The sequence below is a fragment of the Euwallacea similis genome, chromosome 2 (genome assembly GCF_039881205.1).
Source record: "Euwallacea similis isolate ESF13 chromosome 2, ESF131.1, whole genome shotgun sequence".
Lineage (NCBI taxonomy): Eukaryota > Metazoa > Arthropoda > Insecta > Coleoptera > Curculionidae > Euwallacea > Euwallacea similis.
The window spans coordinates 6,896,203-6,918,323 of NC_089610.1; the positions used below are offsets into that span (position 1 = coordinate 6,896,203).

Below are 22,121 nucleotides of genomic sequence, written 5' to 3' on the forward strand. Positions count from 1 at the left end.
CACAACAGTAAGGAACATCCTTTGTCAAATCGCAATCATCTGATTATCACGAGGAAAAATAAACTGCAAACGCCGTTATGACACGGATGAATGACAAGGAGCTGCACCCATACAGTGCATCAAAGAGTAAATAGAACGGTACGTTTCCGAGTTCCAATTCCTACCTAATCAGCTGACTACTGTTATCCAGCTGTCATTGTTATTAATTTTCTTCCAAAAATAAGGAGAAAATAACATCATTTTCTAAATAAGTTTGGATAAAGTAACGGTAACGTTTTGCCAAGATTTCTTAGTAGTACTCGCGTTCAATGAATCCCTCCATGTGTTAATTCTCATTTAAACCATGCACCATTTACAGTAACATTACAAAAGGTACTTGTTTTGAGGCCCAGTTTTTATAGTCAAAATCCTTGCAACTTTTACCATCCAAAACTGCTTTCAGATGCTGCAAAGTAGTAGATGCCGTCACTCTTCCATTATCCTCGCAGAGGCCTGTTGCTTTTGCAATTCGTCTGCGCCGCAGAAACTCCTTGACCTGTGCTTCAATTACATTAACAAATACCTCATAACAATATGCGAGTATACAGGCTACTCAGCCTACTTAAAGCTAAAGGAGGGTATTTCCTTGCCAGTGGAAATGTGTGAAAAACTTCTAACTGTGCGGTCACAGAGTTTGGAAAGCATTGATTCTACTTTTGTTAACATTTTTAAAGACACTCGTAACACTAGGTTGAAGAGAGTTCAGTTGAGGAAGAGCAAAATTTTAGATCATGATTTAGAGATTTTGTTAAGCCATAATTTGCTTGAGCTGGAGCTGGCTCAAAGCAAAGAATTAACTCATAATTGTATTAGACATATTTCAAAGTATGGTGCTAGTTTGCTGTCACTGAGTATCGGAGAAGGTGTAGATATATTTTCTCATTCAATATTTTACAGTTTGGGGGATCGGGTTCAGAGCCACATTATGAATGTCCCAAACTTACGTAGATTCTCTCTAAAGAGCTGTCGTGAATTGCCTGATGACTTTTACGCTTTACTTTTAAGTCCAATGAGTTGTTTAACATATTTAGATTTAAGCAATTGTGGCTCTCTGGACGACTTTAAATACTCTGAACACTTAGTCAATTTGCGTACCTTAATTTTGTACAACGTCGACAAAATCGAAGGGATGACTGAAGCCATTTGTAAATTAAAAAACCTGACCCATCTAGACATCTCTCAGAGCCGTGATGACCACAGGAGATTTACCAAACCTACCGCCACTTTGTCTACTTTAGTGGAAAACTTGCCCCATTTAACGTCTCTAGATATTTCGGGAACTGATTTAGCTGGAACTGGAGTGGCTGAAACAGACAAAGCCAGGGGTTCAGACATTCCTGGCTTGATTTCAAGAGTCAGCAATCCTTTCCATTTCCTGGGGCTGTATGAAACTCTTCATGATGCTTGTTTGAGGCATGACCTGCCTGCCAAATTGGTACAAATGTATAATATGTGATTGAAACTTAAATCTGATTTGTTTTTCTATAGATTGCAGGCAATGCCAACGAAGAGCAGATACTCATATCAGCCCTAGCTTACATGGACCGCACGGAGATGTTGCAGAAAGTGTTAAATGAATTGTTTCATTTGTTTAGATTTGAAACTTGCCAGTTTGTGGGGCAGGCTTTGAATGTTGTTTTAGAGGCAATGAATAGACACTTGAGTGAGAGGCATATTCAGATATCAGGGAGGTAAGTTTAAAATGACTTTTGAGAGTTTTTAAACAAAAACGTGAAAATAACTCCTGACAAGGTCAAAGTTAATGATGATGAAGTGGTAGCATCTGAATGTTCTGAGTCATTCAGGGTTGGGAACATTTCTTTGTCTACTATTGAAACCTCTGAAAGGGTAACAGGAACAATGTTGGTTAAATTAGGAAAAATTGCTGCATTTATGTGTCATTTTGAAATTTGTCATGAGCAGACCTGAAACTGCCCTTATATATCGTCAGTGACCCATATACAATCTTATGACAACTTGCAGCTATTGACTGTCAAGTTTTAACAGGCATCTCATCTTATTCTTTATGAATCTGAAAAGATATCCCAGTGTAATGAATCTAGATAAGTTAGAAAATATTTATTATGTAAAACTCTTTAGTTTCTTAATGTCATTTAGGGTCAAATGAAATGTTAAAAACCACAAAATGAACTTCATTTCAGCGCCACTCTATTCTACATAGTCAAAGGAACTAGTAGTGAGCTTCACGAGGTAGTCCATGTAAAACGGAAAATAATTTCCACGCTTCTTAATGGCATGAGTGTGCATAGAAATGATGAAACCATGATGCGAAATGGCTGCTTAACATTATGTCAGTTTAAAATACCTATTGATGTTGTAAGTGCATTAAAAAATCTATTTGTACGGTACTAGGACCTTCATTTCAGCTTTTTGAGTATGAGAGACTGGTAGATGTGCTTTTGTACTCAGTTCACGGAATGAGCTCTTCGGAGAGTTTTGTTCAGAGGATTGGCATTTATCTATTGAATTCATTGGCATGCCAAGTAGATGGGCAGCAAAAGATCCGGTTAGGTGAACTTGGGGCTATTAACGTAAGCTTCAGTTATCTCGCAAACAACTTTAATCGCATGTGAACATTTCAGAAAATGATTTGGCTTATTTCGGAAAGACTTGACAGGGGCTATTGTGACGATGTCTTGGAAGTTGCCTGGTCAACCATGTGGAACATCACAGATGAAACTCCAGCGAACTGCAGGAAATTCTTAGAAAACAATGGCATGGAGTATTTCTTGTCTTGTTTAAAGGTGTGTGGATATTAATTGCGATAATTTCATACTAAATGGTCCTTAAAGAGGTTTCCAGATAAAGAAGATTTGCTGAGAAATATGATGGGACTATTGGGTAATGTAGCTGAAGTGAAAGAGCTTCGGCACTATCTGATGCATCCAGAGTACTTGTCTGTATTTTCGGACCTGTTGGAGTCGAGGTGCGATGGCATTGAAGTCAGCTACAATGCTGCGGGGGTGATATCGCATATTGGTGAGCTAAAAACATCAATTTTTCTATTCCTCAACAATATAATGCTTTTTGCAGCTTCTGACGGTCCAGACTTCTGGGTGGTGGTGGAACCATCTCGCCAGGACGTACTAGATCGCATGATCAAAGCCATAGATAGGTTTGTTAGTTATTACTGAGTTATTATTGGATAAAATTGAATTTTCATATAGTTGGAATTTGGAGTCTCCAAGGAACATCAACTATAGGTCATTCGAGCCAATACTGCACCTAGTGAAAGTGTTTCACACGCCAGAATGTCAACGATGGGCTGTCTGGGCATTGGCAAATCTCACTAAAGTTTATCGTATGCAGTTTTATCAATTTCTATTATCATTTTCTTAAAACCGAATTTTCCAGCGGAAAAATACTGTCATTTAGTTGAAAAAGAGGGAGGCTTGGAACTGCTGAAGGAGATCAGTCAGCACCTGGACCCGCCTGCTGCTATTAAAGATCTTGCAGCGATTGTCATAGAGCATTGCGTTAAATACAAAAACCACGATTGGCAACAGGAATTGGATGGGTAGCCACCCATCTTCTGGGATTACCTGTTCACTTTAGTGCTTAGAATTTCTAAAATAAAATACTCATCGAGGGAGACTTCAGATTAACACGCGATTTAACTTGTTAACTGTGTGATAACGTTTATCGGCTCACTAATGAAAACGAATTTTGCTCTTCAAGCTTTTAACATCGCGGAGAAGTGTTTAGTTTCATCGTGTGATTTTTTCTTTCAATTTAGAAGTGTAGATTAATGTTGAAGACAGAAAGGGATGGGGGTTAAAAGTGTTCAGAGAAAACAACAATGTTAATAGTATACAGGGTTTCGCATGTTTCATGATCAACTTTAGTTAGAATAGGACATTTTAACTATTTCGTTTTGTTTCTGAGTTACAGAGTGATAACACTTTAATAATACCTGTGCATTTTATGATGCACACACATAATTGCAATTCAAACGTAGCTCGCTCAAGGGCAATAAATCACCAAAAAAAAAACAGGTACAAAATAATGTCAAAGGGCACTTTTAGTGTATAATTGAATGCTACGTCCCATGATTTTTCTTTTCCCCATGTGTATTTATTATTCTTGTGACACTTCATGAGAGCATGCTGTGTTTCAAGATGGGCTTAAGAGAGACATTAAAAAAACAATATTTTTCACTCTGTAGCTGTAACTCTGTAACTCGTTGGGCTATAGGGTTAGAATGAACAAAAAAAACCTATAAGTATGTGAACAACCCACCTTAAAATGGGCTTTTCTAATTAGTTTTAATCATGAAACCATAAAATATATTATTATATAGAAATTTGCGTCGCGAGAGAATCAGCGAGTGGCACAATGACCCTAGGGGAATGATGTTCATTATATGCAAGTACAATACTATACTTCGTCCACAGTTAAGGATCCGTTCTTTCCTCAAATTATCCGTTTTACTGAACCTTATCGTTGATAATGGACAAAGCGTAGTATTTTGCTCGTTTTTTATGGCCATTATTTCTTCAAGAGATATGAGCCTCTAGATTGTCGCTCGGGACGTAAATGTCTCCTTTAGGAAATAATATGTGGCCATCACAAAAAGCTCGTAGGTATAATAACAGGTAATCATTAAAAAAACTAGCAGTAGATGATAACGTAGAGTATTGGTTAAGGCAATTGCTATTTACCATCAAACATCTGACGAAATAGAAACCAACTGATGAATTTATCCAAGACACGTCTTTGATATTTCAAGGTCTACTTGAGGTTTTTTTAATGGTCGTTGTTTCAAATTTAATTCGGTTGTAGTTTTATATAATGGAAAGCAGCTTAAATTAATACTTTTATAATTATCTAATTTAGTTTTCAAGCCCCCTCCAACAGGCAATAGAGCTGTTAATATACCTAAAATTAAATAAACTGTAAATATGTATTAGATTGAAGAATCCAATCAACTTGTAATATATGAAATCCCGCGGTATTTGAGAAGTATTTTATTTGTGATTTTGTTTTTAAATTTATCGCTTTATCACTATGTTATTTTTATTTATATAAATAAATATTGTAAGTTAATAAGTTTGATTTTTTCATTCCTGTCCCGGTTCAGAAACACCTTGGATATTTCCCAATACAGTGGGTGGTCAATTTTTGGTAGCAGAATTATAAAAAATCTTTACACTGGGGGAATAATCGATACAGAATATTGCCAGATTACTTTATAATTATTTTGGGCTCTCTGGGGGGAAGTTTAAGGTTCTCTACTAATTCTGTTCCTCATATGGTACATTTGTACCTAAAAATCATCAATTTTTACCAATAATATTTTTATCTTTATTTAGAACGACAAATAAACAAACAGTATCAAAAACAAATTCTCTCCCTTTGGCAAATGGTAAAAACCTAATGAACAATACTTTTAATAAGCATCTACATGCATTCCTACAGCAACAAATTTACTACTCGTCTTCGAGTCGGCTGTGATCAAAACACATAAATTTCTCTCCGATTAACAAAAAACGGATTATAAGTTACAATACGTCTACTAAATAACGTAATTTCTTATTAATTTTAGTTAATTTATTCCTCAGAATAAAATATTTAATATGAAAAATACGTAAATATAACATAATCAGTATGATTAATAATATAAACTTATTCATTAGGAAGATATAGCCCATATACTTAGGAGAGTTTCTTAACATTCTTAAAATCCTCCTCAAGATACGTGAAATCTCTCCGTAATAAAGCTAATACCTTAAAAGACGATCAATAGAAATCATCATTCAGCAACAGCAATGCCCTTTTTGACGAGCTCCTGTCCTACAATCACGTCATTATCAGTACTAGTATCTATTAAAATAAGTTTTAATAGTATGTCTGATTCATATAGATAATCTTTGTCAATGCTTGTCAATTTCGCGAAAAACATTTTCTTTTCAGTGAGCTTTTTAAACTCTTCGCAATCATCCATTGTCCATTTGGACTGTTTGGGCTTTATGTCTGCAAAAATAGTAATACAGGGAAATATTTAGGTGATTTTGAGAAATATACCTGCTAGTTTAGCTTTCAGGGCTTGATACGGGAGTTGCAAGAACTCCTTGTCCAATGTGACTAGTTGACGCACAGACAATGTTTGATAGAATCCGAAATCACAATAAAACACTGATACAGAGCCTGAATTGATTACTTTAATGACGCTGGTTCTGCAATAATAAACACATAAATAATTCCATTTTATATAAATTGCAAAAACATGATTATATTTACCTGTACCAACATCCATCAGTATACTTAGAAGCATATACGTCTCCCGGTAGAATATCGTCTACTTTCAGATCCCCATATTCTACGTCTTTGTATAAGCTTTGTAACTTAGTCATCATTTCGTTAAGCTTGGAAAATGATTCCAAGGGCTGTACGAAGAAATTGAACGGATTTACCGCCACAGATACGTGAACTTCGAAAAACTCATCTCCTAAAACAGAAAAGCTTTAAAGATGAGAGGTTGCAAGGAAAAAACTCAGCCTTACCACTACCGATTTTCGGCAGAGGTGGGCATTTTAAAGAACCACTGGATGGCACATTCATGGAACTATTGCTTGGGGCAACTCTTAGCTTGTTTTTCAGACTCTCCTCTTTCGAACTTCAATAAAAGTTTCTATCAAAATGTAAGTTTGCAAATTTCCCTGCTTACTTTAACTCGGACTGCATGTCCAGAGACTCGTTAATACAGAAAAGACCTTCAGCGTTTCTCTTGAAAAGCTTGCCAAGAGGAATGCCTTCAAAGCTTCCAACCAGTTTCAAGATTACTGGCTCCTCTCTTAAAAGGAGTTTTTTCGTCAGATCTACAAGATTTGTTGGAACGGAGTTCAGGGCCATTTTTACCTGTAAATTTTAATTTAAATAAAAATGCACCATACACGAAACTGGTCTTTACCGTAATAGCTTGATGTGGATATTTATTAAGGACGTCGTGTAGTGTTTCAAGGGGATAAAGCACCTCGTTCTCCACTGTAATGACGTCGGTATGGCCTTCATCTACAAAAAGTACTTGAGCCATCCTTCCGTCAGGCGACCAGTCGATTAATGACGCTCTCAGCCAAATTCTAAAACCCATAAGACGTAATCATAATGGCTACAAATAAAAAACAATCCATTACAACTTACTCGTTGATCTTGTCCTTCATAAAATACATTTTTCCTTCACTATTTTTCTTAGTAACTTTAACTTTTAAAGCATCTGGAGCCTTGGCCGTTATCTCTTCCTCCAACTGCCGTCTAAGTATTTGCAAATTGTCATAACCCCTCGTTTTCATGTAGACTGAAATGTTTCCTGTCGGTTCCACGTGACTTACGTATACCTCATTAATGCCCTACAAGACAAAATAAATTATTTTCCATCAAATAACACTATAAAGTGACAATAATCACGTCATCCAGTATTGGAGTCGCTATCTCTATGGTCAGCTTAGAGATAAGTTCCTCATTAATAGAATTTCCACTCTCTGCATCGTACATATATACTGGTAAAGCAAGCGAAATATCGTTGCCTAAAAAATCCGTTTTTCCACGATTTTATTTAATTTTTTCTGCATTTACCACTAATATCCTCTGCCAACTCAATAATCACTGATTTTTCGCACAGGCTAACCAAACACTGAGAGTTTACAGCAATGTCGTACAGGTCTTCAAGACCAAACAATCTGCACATAAAAGCCTTGAAAAAGAATGGAATATTACATGAAATTCTTAGGGGTGACGTTGATTTTGTACTTGCGCCTCCGAAGTTGCAAACTCCCTTTTAAGCTTAAACATATCAGTCTCCTTCACTGCCATCTCGTCTCCGAAATCGATAAAAAAACAGTCGATTTGGTTGTCTGTGATTTTCAATACTCGCACTCTATAAAGTTGACTTCAAATTTAAGTTAAAAAATAAATAAATAAATACCTATAATACGAATCCTCGTATTTGGCAACATAATAATTATCAGGCAAAATTAAGTCAGCAACTACCTGAGTCTGATGTTGCTGGTAGTAGACCTGCATTCTTCCCAGCATTTCATCGTACATTTCCTGGGAATAGATTGAATATCGTACAACATAAGCAGATAATAGTCACTCACTCGTTCTTTCGTTCCAATTTGCTCACACCAAATCTGATTGGCGGAGATTGCACAGGTGACCTGAACAAAAAGTTTGCCGTCTTCGCCAAAGTGTATGGTCCCAGGCTTAACAGAGACATCCGTCGGGGAAGGCATTGAGAAACCAGTCCTGGGTCTCTTCTGTAATACCTTAAATTTTAGCAAAATTGATCTGGTTAAATCAAAGCCCAAACTACAAGCGTTAGATGCGTGCACGATGCGTAGGGTTATTACTGTAAACCAATGCGCTTCGTATATTAAATAACAGTTATTACAAACTTATACAGGATATAACATATTATTATGGAGATATTTCAGAAAACAATAGTCCTTTGCTAATTTTTTTTAAATACTAATAGAGCCATGGTTAAAAATGGACCATTTTCGATATGCAGAGTGGCAAAGTTTCACATTTTTTTAGAGGACATTTTCAACAATTTTTATAATTTTGTTTTGGTTTAGATTTATTTTTATTTTAAGAAACTTGATTAAATATTACGAATTGCTTCAAATAATTGATAACTGAGCTGGATGATTATACGTTTCCTTATTTTCATTACTTATTTACTTACTTATTTTTAATTGTGTTAATAGGTATTTTTGTAAATTCTACGGAAACGGTGAAAGATGCGAAAATATTGCAAGAGACCAAAAAGCTAAAAAATAAAAGATGAAATTTTAATTTGGTATCAGAATTTATACAGGTTGTTCCAAAAAGATATAAACTATATAATAGTACACGACCAAAAAACACAACAGCCTATATATAACTACCGATTTTAACATGTAGAGGATCTTAAAGAAAATAGGTGTCTGAAATTTCAAAAATTTAAATCAAGATATAAATGGGAAAAACGCAAAATATGCGAAAAAATGTGAAACTTTACCACCATATATATCAAAAATAGTGCGTTTTTGACCTTGAGCCTATTAGCATTTTTTTAAAAATTATTTTACAGAGCACTGTCGCCCCCTGAAATATCTACATGATAATATGTTACACCCTGTGTAGTCTATTTATTTCCAAGACAGACACGATCAAAATAAACGCACGCGCACAGTTGCAACAAAACTATTGCACAGGGTCGCACTTTGGCTTTCTTCAAATGTGATAAAGGATGATATGTGAGCTTATTGCTAGAATAACTTAATAAATGAAAAGTTGAAATACACCACGACATCAACAAACTACAAACAACATTAAATAACAATTATTAATAACATATATGTAGGTGCATATGAAAGCAACGAAAATGAAACTGATTGCAACCCTGTAAAACGATTCGTCACCTGCAGGTGTAGGCTAATTAACGACCGGCCACTTAGTGGATGACGCGTTTATTATTGTTTTAATCGTGTCTATCTTGACGGTACATAGACTATAGAGCGGATAAAAAATCAAACAGATATTCGAAGAAAATTGAGTAAATTTGTTTATAGAGATACCACAAATGAAGAACTGGTAGTAACGTCTCATAGAATGTTTTCCAATGATGTGTATACAGAGGATAGAAAACAAAAATGGTTTTTGCTTTCTGGAATAGACATTTTCGAGGGAAATGGGATATACCCTTTTCATGAAATTCGTTATAATACGTGTTATGTTACGCTTGTCAGCTGTCTTATCTGGAACTTATCGATGTATTTGTACAAATTGAAGTAGCCTGCTACCGACTGACGCTTTTACCACAACTGGTTACTTTTATATATACGTTAGTTGATATATGTATGTTTTCTTTGTGTGAATATAAAGTAGAAGCAATCGAGTAAAATCTTACCTCATTTAGCCAATTTTGCAGCTAAAGAAAAAGCGTACCGATCAATTTTGAGCCGAATAACACGAATAACAAGAATTATTAAGGGACTAGAAATACCACATGAAATCCAAATAATGGAAAGAAAATATAAGAAAATAAAACAACCGGACTAATGTCACGACGCGCATGTGCCTTGGGAAATTATACCGAATTATAGTCATATCAATTTGACATGCTCTACAATGAATCACTGGCAACGTCGAAGACAGAACGAAACATCCTTATTTTTTTGTACTTTTTCATTAGTTTTACTAACCAATTTTGCTAAAATATAGAAACAAAACTAATCTAAAAAACTTAAGGTGATATTTAATAATTAAAAAAAGCATATAAAAATTATTTGATAAATCTTAAGATACTTGAAACTAGTTTTGAGACTTTTGAATCCTAATAACTTACCTCAACAATCCTTTTAGGCTATTAATAAAACAATCTAGTTATGAAAATGAAATAATTTGATATTACAGATAAATTATGATGCAATGAATAATTACTATATGGATCACATATACAGTGTGTTTTTAATGTACATTTCAGATGTTAACAATTTGATCCCTTGCTGGTCTCTAGTTCACTAGAATGAAAGCTATGACACTTGACCGATATTAGTTTGAGACAACTAACTTCAGCTAATCAGTCAATCAAGGTGAAAAAAAATTCCAATAAGTCCTGAAAATTCATTTACTTTCTTCAAATTTTAATCTTTCTAATTCATTTCAAGAGGACATTAATTTTCGACAAATGTATCGTGCAAAAAGAACAAATTTGAAGAAGGAACATGCATTTTTTGAACTTCCTGAACGCTCTTCTGAAACTCTCAAAACCCACAAAAGCATTAAGCAAAATCATGCTGCTTAGAATAATTCCATAATTTTTCACGAAAATTGAATTCATCGATAAAAACTCACTTCACCGGGTCGACAGTGATGCAATACGTAGTTGTTCCCAGAGACTTTCTCTATTCGAACGCATGGACTGGTGTCAATGATTGTAGTCCAGTCATCTGGTAGCATCTCGTTAAATTTCTCCACGTAATTCATGGCTAATTGGTTGGCGAACAGCCCCATGACGTGTTTTTCTAGAAGAGGTGGAACTCTGTTGGAAAATTTTAAGCTTTACTAACTTTTCTCCGTCCCAGAAATCCAAAAATTGCACCTTTCTAAAATGTCTTCCTGACTTGAAATTAGCAAAGATCTCTGCTTATCTTGGAACCTTGAGATTAATTCATCCAAAGCCTTTTTGTAACAAAACAGCTTTGCTTCTTGGGCAGTGTAGTATTCGTTAGGATAACTTGACCAAGACCCATGTGAGCCGACCTATAATTCTCTCGTTCTAAAATCCAAATATTCCTCAAAATATGCCAATCAGTACCTTAATTTTACATGAATAAAAAGTGCTTTGTTTGGTATTCTTTACACTGGTAACATTCTCTTCTAATTCACCGAGCTTGTGAAGTTCTACAAACCTTGCCAAATCCGTTATCGGACTTCCAGTTTTAACGAAATCGGGACATTTATTAGGAGAAGGCGGAGAGTTCTCGTTTGTAGGACTGCTATTGCCACTATCCCTAAAAACAAGCCTTATTTTCATTGTTTAATATTACTCAACATTGCACACCTTTCAAGGGTTAACTGAGACATTTTCTTGCTCAATCTCTTTCTTGTAGACATTAATGGATTAGTAGAGCTATCACTAACTCTATTAGGTTCTGCCTTCGATATCGCTTCAGGCCTCGAAGTTGGGATATTGTTATTGGAAAAGCTGTACAAAAAATAGTAAGAGATTCTTAGGGCCAGAGATCAAAGTCCTAGCAGCTTTACCAAGAAGATAACAACCATGAAAACGTTGATACAACGAGAAAATATTGGTCATTCTTGTGGTTTACATGGGAATTATCTTCCAGAAAATTGCTAGGACATTGATATAGTAACTCTGAATGTTACAATAATCTGACTTACTGTGTGTTACTATTGTGGGTAACCCGATAAGTAAAGTTATTATCAGTAATATTTTCCCTTACAATATTGTTTGTCTGTTCCTTAGCTCTATTAGTATTCAATCTATGATTCATATCCATAGTTTTTGGAGCTGGAGCTGACGCCGTGAGGAAAGCAGTTGGGGGGCGCCTATCATTATTCCCTTTCTCATTGCTAGAATAATTTGAATGTTGCAAAACAGCGGCCTATATGAAAAGAAGAATTCAAAAATCTTTAAGAACAAATTAACTACGCTAATCGAACCTTTGAATGCATGGCGGAGGTATATTTAACAAACTGTGAATGCTTCCCAGGTTGTTGCGGTTTTTTTGAATGATTGTAGTTGTTGTTAGAACCTCCATAGTTGGCCTTCGGTCGCCATTGAGATGTCTGTTGCATTCTAGGCGGAAGAGTAGTTCTGGAAAATGGCTTGAAATTCCTAAAATTGCTATGGACCTTAAATCGGGAATTAAAGGCGATGGTTTCAGTCTTACGGTTTTCGTTTTCCATGTTTCTGTACGGAAACCATTTCTGAAATATGGATCGACTTCTCCGAGCTTTTGGCAATGACGATCCACTCTTCTCCGCTACGGACTAGGGCCAGATCTCTGCTCGATTCAATGAAATCTTCCAATTTGTTGAAACCGAATTTGCGGAACGGGATCCGTTCTCCTATGAGTGTTTTGTAATCACCTATAATTAAGACAATTAATCCCTGATTTCAGCCACTAAAATAAGTAGTAACTCACGATTTAATTGGGTCAGGGTCAATTTGTCCTTAGTGGAAATGATGCAGCTTCGTATGAAGCTTATCACCTTTTCGAACTCCTTGTAGGTCTCCATTGTGGGAGCCCTATATTAGAAAAATAAATCACTTAAAACGCACTTAATGTATTTTTTACAATATTAATTTAAGTTACTCCGAGTTTTAAGGTGAAGGTAGTAGGTACTAGAAGCATAAATACTAATTTACCAATAATGTACATTAAGTCTCAAACAATGAGATAAACAGATTCGAATCACTGCAGCGTGACACTAAAGCAGATTAATCGATTTATCATTAAAACTTTCACATCATTACAAGGTCTATCTGCGCGCATACCTTTCAAGAAGAAATCTTAATTATTGTATCCGAAATCACTCACTAGTAACACAATAAAGACACTTCCCAGACTAACCTGGGAACAGAATGATTTTAAAAAGAACATTATTACTTTAACACCAAACCATTTCCTACTAACAAACGCAGCTTTAGAATTTTCAAGTGCTCAGGCCCTAGCAAGTGCCCTTTATAAAGACTCCACGTTTTTGCCATTCTGGGAATTTATCTATGTGGCCCGAAAGATGGCAATTATTGTTACACTTCATTGATTTCAGTTCTAGATGACCAGTTGTTTGTTTTACAATGCGGGAAAGTAGTAAATTTACTGCCGTAGGGACATTTAACACAGAGTTGAAGACGAGGCTAAGAAGAAAACTAAGACAACAAATGTATGCTTTTTTCCAGTAAAACACACAACTTCTTCTTTCATTGGTTCCTTCACCTACCCATTGATCCGCTTTTCCCCAATTAACAACATAAGTGATTGAGTGAAAAAATGAGAAGTGAAGAGTGAGGTCACTTTTCATTATAGGCAGTAAAAAATGGTGTTATTGCTCTACGGGGCCCCAATATGGGCGGAGGCGATAAGATTCTAACGCTACAAAAAAATGTTGAAAAAAGTGAACAGCAGACTAGCACTAGTTATTACGAACGCTTATCCAATGGCATCGTCAACTATATCGGAAGCTCTGGTAGGATTGCTTCTAATCAATTTCCTAGTAAGGGAACATTCTACCATATATGAAAATGATCGTAAACGGAAGCCAGAGAGAGACTGATTGAATTTTCTTTCAAATGGCGCTTCGTTTTTTACATTTGAGCTACGCGTCGCCGAGAAATATTAATTTCATTTTTTTTATTCGTATTTACCAATTATCTTATTAAGTGTTGAAAATGTCCACCGTTTACCTCCATACAATAGTATAGCAACTCTTCAAAGTGTATCTGGACATTTTGAAGAATATCTGATGTAATTTGTTGGCATTCATTAATGATGTGGTTCCATAAATCTTCTAAGAATTCAGACTGGGCGCGATAAGTTTTCGATTCCAGATGTTCCCACAAAAAGAAATCAAGGGGAGATAAATTGGGTGATTTCGCGGGCCATTCGTTAGCATCCCTCCTCCCAATTCATCTATCAAGAAATGTTTCATCCAGAAACTGCCATACAGGTATTGCATAATAGGGAGGAGCCCCGTCTTCACCGTCAGGTCATCAATTTCTAGTTCTTGCAAACACCAGATGTTGAAAATTTAGTTATGGCCCATCTGCGGCCGGCGTTGTATAATTCTAAAACTTCTTGGGAAATTCCAGATGATTTTATTTACTAGCAGTAAACTGTATTGTCGACAAATGTTAGATATGAACCTTTTGATGATTCCGCGGGTTTATTGGTCACCAGGGTTTATTTCCTTTTGGCCTAATTTATTGCAGAAATTCGGAATTCCCAAAAAGTTCAACTGTTTTCAGACAGTCGACTAATATTTATTAGTTTACAAACAATTTTTGCTCACAAACCTATTTGTAAATAAGATGTCCAGTAAAATGTTTAAAATTTCATTTCTCGGCGACGCGTAGCTCAAATGTAAAAAACGAAGCGCCATTTGAAAGAAAATTTAATGCCCTTTCATAAGATGTATTACAACATACCCCTTCTCATTTGAAAAAATAAGGGTGAATGCGCCCCCCGCTAAGAGGTTGAAATTACAGTGATGGAATTAATATGGAAATATGTTCCCCTGAAAACAAAAGTATGCGAATCCAAGGATTTTTTTTTTATTTTCACATACAAAGCCGTAAACCTTACGGGACTGTTTTGTATGGGCCACACTGTATGTATATATATATATATATATATATATGTTAGAGTAATTAAATATTTTACCAATAGAAATATAAGTCGATCCTATTTCTTTTTTTTCTGATTTAATACACTGGGTCAACGGCCCAGTGTAATCCGATATTAATGATGTTAACATAAACAAGGGCCTGAGTGTGGTTCTAGGGAAAAGAGGGAAGGGCAGTAAGAAGGATGATTTTGTTCGGGCCTCTTGGCTCCAGATGAGTTTTTCTCGGTTTTTGTTGAAAAGTGAAAATAAAAAATGCTGTCTGCGGAATAAAGTGTCTCATTTTCAATCCATCTACTAATATATATGTCGGGTTAATATTAGGCACGTTTTCCATGTTTAATCAAAGGCGTTTATTAATAGTAAAAGAATGGAAAGGCAAACTAACTAATTCATTACCCCACGACCGACCTCTGCCCATCATCTATTAACTGCCTGTTCTTTGTCCCCGATGTCTTAACTTTTCCAGTTCTGGTGAGTCCTTCAGAACCGTGAGAAAAGTACCTACCAGTCCCTGTTTAATGATACTCCAATAATTCGCACACATGGCCACTTAGGAGCGTTATAGGTATTAGTGACCTTGTTTAACAATGCCTTATCTGAAGATGGCTCTGTCAGCCTGTCCCTCATCTTATTACCTCTTCTAATGTTACATTTACAAAACGTAAGGGCCAATAAATCTCCGACATATACAGGGTGGTCCACAATTTATCTATAAAATTTTATGGGTAGGTGTGTCATGAAAAACTAAGGCAATTTTCTAAAAAAATTTTTTCGGAAAAAATTGTTAAAGTTTAACCATTGTATAACAAGACGACTGTAATGTTTTAGGTTAACGTACGCCATGGAATTTTGTTGAATACCCTCTCATTCACGATTACCTCTCATTCTCATTTCACGTATAATTTATAGTTGGGACTGCCACATGTCAATATTTAGGAGCTGAAGACATGGGTGATCCGACTTAAGGGTACCTTTGTCTCACCCGAAATAAAAGAAGCGAGCTCACATGTGTAAGCAATTTTGGCATCATAAATTGTTTCCCTTAAGTCGGATCACCCATGTTTTCAGACCCAACCATTGACACGTGGGAGACCCAACTATAAATTATACGTAAGGTTAATGAACCTAAAAGGGATTCTGCAGAAAAACGTAAACATTACAGTCGTCCAATTATATAATAGTTAAACTTTAACAATTTTTTCCGCAGAAATTATAAGGATTTTCCAAAAAATGTTCTTACAAAATCGACTTAGTTTTTCATGACTACCTCTAAAATTTTACAGATAAGTTGTGAATCACCCTGTATATGTGTAGCAAGTGGCAAAATTAATTTATTTGGAGTATGACCATTTAGGGTGCATTTAAAATAACAAAAAACAAAAAATTCTTAACCCTTTATAAAAAATCGAAAGTTATAGAAGATCACAAAAAAGGTATGAACATTACAGTTTCGTCTAAAAAGCATGCAATTGCAAAATCAACGATTTATTCGATTAACGATAAAGAGGAAAAAATTATGAAGGCGACAAATCAACCAAAGCATTCCATCCAATAAAATAACTAAACGCTCTTTAAAAATGGGGGAATGTCCAAAAATGAAAAAAGCGTTGGCACAATGGGTTTTTAAACAGAGGAAATTACGTTTACCTTTAATTGGTGAAATGTTGAAGCACAAAGCTCTTGAGCTACATAAAAGATTAAAGTTTGGTAACAAAACGTTCAAGGCCAGTATGGACGGCTTCGTAAGTTCAAGTCTCGATATAATTTAAGATTTTCAAAAATATCGGGTGAAAAATGAACTTCAACAGAGTAGATTGTTGGCCCTTTCAAAGTGGAACTGTCTCAATTAGTTGAAAGATTAGGTCTATCCAAACAGCAAATACTTAACACCGATGAAACCGAGTTATATTGGAAACCTTTGCCAGAGAAAATTTATGCCCTAAATTCTGAAAGAATTGCTCCCGACCTTGAACAGTCCAAACAGAGGATTCCCTAATCTGTTTATTTACAAAAATGCATGAATGACTCAGCAAGTTTTTAAGGAGTGATTTGTTAAATGGTTTGTTTCGGGGTGAATCAAACTAAAAATTTACATAAACGCCAATCTAGTTAGAAGAGATTTTTTTCGGTGAAACAATTCTTAAAAATTCAGAAACTTGAGTAACGTTGCACTGCTCCTTTTAAACAATGTTCCCGCTCATCCTTCGACAGAAAACTTGAAAATCGAAGATGCCACTATATTTGTTATGTTTATACACTAAATATTGCACCATTAATACAGCCTCTAGATCAGAATGCCTTGAGATTAACTAAACTATATTACAGAAAAAAATATTAAGTTACACGGTCGCCAAAGGTGAAAATGTAGGTGAAGCGCTAAAAAGTTTAAGTCTTAAAGAAATTGTAATTTTCCCATTACTTTATGCACATACAAGCCTCATTCTCACTTCAAATGAACTTTTAACTGATTTTATCAATGACAAGCTTATCTCAGCCTTATCTTAGTTTACACGATCATTCATTTCAGGGAATTATCACACCGACTCTGTGACCATCTGAGATGAACATATAGATAAGATTTATCATATAACTAGCTGTTGTGGAGTATCTCTTCACTTGCAGATTTTTTGGCAATTTGCCTCTAAATTGAGCAATTGTATTTTAATAGATTCTTGAAATCCTCAATATGTGTTAAAGATTAGTAATCTGGGGAGGACTTTAACTACCAGCTATCTAGGGAGGATCTTTTTAAAAAAGCTTAATAAATACTTGTTACTGAGTGAAGCACAAACATATAACCTTACTTAAATTGAAGAAAATTAAAATATTGAACGATAGGTTCACAGACACATAGAAATAGCCCAATATTCACAATTGTAATGTGAAGATATCTATCAGGAAGTGCTTAAAGTATTAGTTTTGTTACGCGTTCATACCTAGCAAGGAGGATTAGCAGCCACTACCCAATACACTCACTGTTTTTGATACTTGAACCTAATCCATGTAAAAGTTCTTTAGACATCTTTATTGAGTTATTCTCGCAAATATTATTCACATATAACTACATGACACAACCACTAAACTCTTATAACTGACGTCTGTACGAATTAGACTGAATGGGACCATTATAATAAAAACTACTCGTGTAAGTTTTAGTGGACCTGACAAATCATCAAAATTCTACTGCATTGCAGACACTCTACAATCTCGCAGGAATAGAAATTAAACATTCTAAAAGTTAAAAATTGGTAAATGATAAATGGTAACTCTTACCCAAAAGTATGTGTTCGCCCCACTAGAAACACATTCAACTTGTCACGTTAATGGATTAAATGAGTTTAAAACTTTCAAATAACAACGCCCGCGTTAACTCGAATCTCTATTCAGCACACAGCAACAAGAAGTAGAACAGGTCGAAAATCGAAATACAAAATGCAATTGCAAAAGCAAGTCAAAGCCCAAGATTCAATTCCCAATGAAAAAAATTATCAAAAAAAAACTAAACGTCAAACTTCACATTCAGATATTAACATGATGTGAGCCGAAAATTATCGAGCATATATCTGTTCCCTTCTAACACATTATAGGAGACTATTAGGACAGAACGCAAATTCATTAGTTGCCACGAAACGAGATTTGACTTTGACATTAAAATTTTTTTTACCCGCCATATGACATGTCATGGCAAAACGCCGACTTGCTATCCAATTTTCCATTTGAGTTTAAACTTTAACGATTTTCCAGAAATTCCTGTCGTATAGTGTTGTTACAATCAATTCTTCTCACCCGCATGAGCAGTAATCTTTGAATTCCACAATTCTCCAACTAAGATGAGCGAGCAAGTGGTGAGGTTAAATTCCACAACTTAAAATCACACATCTTTCTTTTACAAAGACCTTTCATCCAGAAAATACCAGAGACTCCTGAAACAGTTAGAAGAGACTCGGAGTCATCAGACACTGAGCATGACATACATTTCTCCCCCATCTTGCCTGAAGTCCAAGTCTCAACCAATGAAGAACAGGAAGAGGTTTTCTTGAAACTGAGAGCCAAACTGTTTAGGTTTAGCAAGACCGATCCGCCAGAATGGAAGGAACGGGGCACTGGAGAGATGAAAATACTACGCCACATGGAGAAGAACAGTTACAGACTTGTAATGCGTCGTGATAAAACCTTAAAAGTCTGTGCCAATCACTATATCACCCCTTGGGTGGAGCCTAAAGCTAGTCACGTCAGTGAAAGGGCTTATCTTTATACCGTGTGCGACTTTGCAGATGAGAAGAGCAAGTCTGAGTGTTTTGCATTTAGATTTGCTACTGAGGAAAGTGAGTAGTAATTTTATTATTTGGTATGGTATTGTTGCAAATTTTTTGTGTTTGCTTCAGATGCAAAGCTTTTTAAGTCTAAATTTGATGAGGCCAGGAAGAATTTGCTCACTGATTGTGATCTCTATAATGGAAAAGTTGATGCAGAAATCAGGAATGAAATTGAGAAAAATTTGAAGGAGTTAGAGGAGGATGAAGAAAAAGAAGCAAATGAATTGTCAGAGAAACTGTCTGAGCTGAATGTAACTAAAGCAACAGAAGAAGATTATGATGCAGATATCAATAAAGAAATTGAGAGCAATTTACAGGAGGTAGAGCAGCAAGAGGATAAAGAAAATGATGCGAATGAATTGTCAGAGAAGCTGTCTGAGCTGAAGAATGAAACTAAAGAGAAGGAAAAAGCTACTGAGGGAAAAGTTGAAAAGTAGCTTTTATTTCTTATGAATCTTTTAATATTGAATAATTTTAATGTTTCTCTACTTACCTAGAGAGCTGCAGCTCAATACAGATATTACAAGAACTTGACAAAAGTTTAACTTTAAATTCAGTTTATTAATCAAATTTATCATTCAATTTTTGTCAACAAATTAAGTTTGGAGGTACTTGTGTTAAGTTAATTAGTGCCACAACCTTTAAAGTATGACTGAGTTAGTAGAGAAATTTTTATATTAATTGTGAGGTGGACAGAAACAATTTGAAACTTCTTATTGCTATGTTGAAAGAATATTTTTGTATCAGTTTATATGTATTTTACATTAAAAAATTGAATTCATCAAGTGGTCTTTTTTGGGTGGCCTGCCTATTTTCGAGTGATTACCTGCTTTTATTGCAATAAGAATGAGTTGCTGAGATTAAGGAACGGGGAAGTTAATCCCGAATTTATAACGTTTTTTAAAGATCAGTGCATCTACTCAATGTACCTGTAGCACTTTCAATTTATTAAAATTTAAATTAAAAATAGAATTTTGAATACTTACTTGAAGAAGTCCTTTCTTTGCACTATTACTAATATTATTTCAATTTATTCTAAATATACCTGATAGCATCAACATTACAGAATTATCAAATACATTTTTGTTGGCAAATTCTCTTTTATTTCATAGAGACCCTTCAATATAGCTTTTCGCGATTGAGGAAATTAAAGCTCCTCTGAGTTTTTTTAATTAAAAAAGATTTAAAGTATTGAAAAATTCTAATAAATGAGCAACATTGCTATATTTAAAGCTACCAATTACCTATATAAAATTGACAGCTAAAACTATACTTTTGGCTAACTGCAATCTCCAGAATAAGAAAACCTAAGTTTATGTTGTCATAACAATCGATATTTTTAGGGAAAAAATGCAACACTTTCCTTTATTTGGTCGCTACATTGAGACCGCAAGTTCAATTTAAATTGACAACAATTATCTGTTGCTATGGGCAACGTGAGATATGGTCTTCACCAGACCAATGAGCATTGGCCGTGTGGGTTTGACAACTGACGTGGACAAAATCCAAAACAACAAATTTATCAATAAATAGGCCGGTTGGTGATTGAGTATATTTATTCGAATAAATACATTTCGCAGTGCCAAATTGTTACTTAGTAAGCCTTACATCATGCAAAATAAAATTCTTCTATGCGTGGCTACTGTAATAACTGTTTTGTGCAAATGTTCAGAAGCAAATGTTAAGGGTGCAGTGATATTGGACGAATACAATTTCGATAAAGTCATATCGAGATTTGAAAACGTTTTAGTAAAATTCGACGCTGTGTACCCCTTTGGAGAGAAGCATGATGCTTTCAAGACTGTGGCTGAAGAGCTGAAAGATGCCAATGATCTCCTTATAGTTACTATTGGAATTAAGGACTTTGGAGACCATGACAACCAAAAACTAGCTGAAAGGTAGGTGTTCTAAACCCTACGCCATTCCTTTTTAGTATAAAAATTAATTAGGTTTGGAATAAACACAAAGAAAGACTGGCCAAGTCTTAGGCTTTTTGTCAAGGGGGAGGAGGAACCCTTTTCACTGAACAAAGAAGACATTTGGAGTGTCAATGAAATCAAGAAGTTCATTAGGGAATACAGTAATGTCTATTTAGGTTTACCTGGCTGCTTGGAGAAATTTGACAAACTTGCTGTTGATTTTTCTACTGCTGGAGATAAAGAGGCTGTCATAAAAAATGCTGAAAAGGAGGCCAAGACCCTTCAGACTGAAGTATGCTTGATCCTCATTCAACATGTTCATTATTTGTAATAAGTTTATTTACAGGCTGACATAAAAACTGCAAACACCTACATCAAATTCATGAAAAAATCATTAGAAAATGAATCATTTATTGAAGTTGAAAGGAAACGCCTGAACAAGATCCTTAAGGAGAGCAAAGTTAAGGCTGACAAAAAGGAGAACATGCAGCTGAGAGCCAACATTCTAACCTCTTTTATTCCAGTTAAGACAGAGCTTTGATATCACCCATTTATGCGGCAAATAATATTCGTTGTGGTAATAATTACCCTTGTTTTAGTTGCTGTATATTTCTCGTATTTGCGAGAGCGCAATGTTTCTGTTAATCTAAAAATTCGTATTAGTGAGTAGCAAAATGTGAAGTAAATGGATTGTGAGTTAGTCAGGATGTTCCCATATCGATTTATGTAGGTAGTCACAGGAGTAAGGTACCTATTAAGTTACAGATTTTACAGCAAGTATTAATGGTGTTCCAAAGAAATTATAAGTGTAATTTATTTAATTGATAGTTTTGACTTTATACATTCCTCCTATTATTTTTGTTGTGATATGTTACATTACTGTTTGTTTTTTTGCATTTGAAAATGGAGCTTTTATTATTATTTTACTATTACTTTATAGTGTTTATGGACCTGACTGAATAGATTC

The 22,121-nt window shown here is 35.1% G+C and overlaps 4 protein-coding genes across 5 annotated transcripts; 3 read left to right on the forward strand and 1 right to left on the reverse strand.

Moving 5' to 3' along the window:
- Positions 1-166: 166 nt before the first annotated feature.
- On the forward strand, positions 167-5,109 carry LOC136417888 (protein zer-1 homolog). The gene is made up of 10 exons (XM_066403755.1): positions 167-372; positions 443-1,474; positions 1,528-1,730; positions 2,202-2,376; positions 2,427-2,591; positions 2,643-2,804; positions 2,853-3,039; positions 3,094-3,175; positions 3,228-3,361; positions 3,415-5,109. The coding sequence occupies exons 2-10, from the start codon at positions 443-445 to the stop codon at positions 3,579-3,581; spliced, it is 2,307 nt and encodes a 768-aa protein (XP_066259852.1). The 5' UTR covers positions 167-372; the 3' UTR covers positions 3,582-5,109.
- A 603-nt stretch (positions 5,110-5,712) lies between these two features.
- Positions 5,713-18,384, reverse strand: tapas. Of its 2 annotated transcripts, none has more exons than XM_066402692.1 (23): positions 18,193-18,384; positions 12,717-12,820; positions 12,462-12,660; positions 12,232-12,406; positions 11,950-12,173; positions 11,609-11,752; positions 11,363-11,558; positions 11,147-11,307; positions 10,900-11,086; positions 10,391-10,408; positions 9,953-9,973; positions 8,157-8,324; positions 7,982-8,106; positions 7,807-7,933; positions 7,633-7,750; positions 7,465-7,583; positions 7,201-7,406; positions 6,971-7,139; positions 6,728-6,918; positions 6,570-6,676; positions 6,301-6,508; positions 6,085-6,236; positions 5,713-6,033 (listed from the first exon to the last, which is right to left on the reverse strand). In XM_066402692.1, the coding sequence occupies exons 2-23, from the start codon at positions 12,808-12,810 to the stop codon at positions 5,813-5,815; spliced, it is 3,330 nt and encodes a 1,109-aa protein (XP_066258789.1). In that variant the 5' UTR covers positions 12,811-12,820; positions 18,193-18,384; the 3' UTR covers positions 5,713-5,812. The 2 variants fall into 2 exon arrangements, with proteins under 2 accessions (XP_066258789.1, XP_066258782.1); XM_066402685.1 differs by having other exon boundaries at positions 6,564-6,676.
- Positions 18,385-18,589: 205 nt separating this feature from the next.
- LOC136419273 (ran-specific GTPase-activating protein-like) lies at positions 18,590-20,016 on the forward strand. Its single transcript, XM_066405488.1, has 3 exons — positions 18,590-18,764; positions 18,827-19,244; positions 19,305-20,016. Exons 1-3 carry the CDS (start codon positions 18,750-18,752, stop codon positions 19,670-19,672), a joined length of 801 nt encoding a protein of 266 aa, XP_066261585.1. The 5' UTR covers positions 18,590-18,749; the 3' UTR covers positions 19,673-20,016.
- A 706-nt stretch (positions 20,017-20,722) lies between these two features.
- Positions 20,723-21,975, forward strand: wbl (endoplasmic reticulum protein 29-like protein wbl). Its single transcript, XM_066405446.1, has 3 exons — positions 20,723-21,133; positions 21,185-21,446; positions 21,501-21,975. The coding sequence occupies exons 1-3, from the start codon at positions 20,847-20,849 to the stop codon at positions 21,693-21,695; spliced, it is 744 nt and encodes a 247-aa protein (XP_066261543.1). The 5' UTR covers positions 20,723-20,846; the 3' UTR covers positions 21,696-21,975.
- Positions 21,976-22,121: the final 146 nt, after the last annotated feature.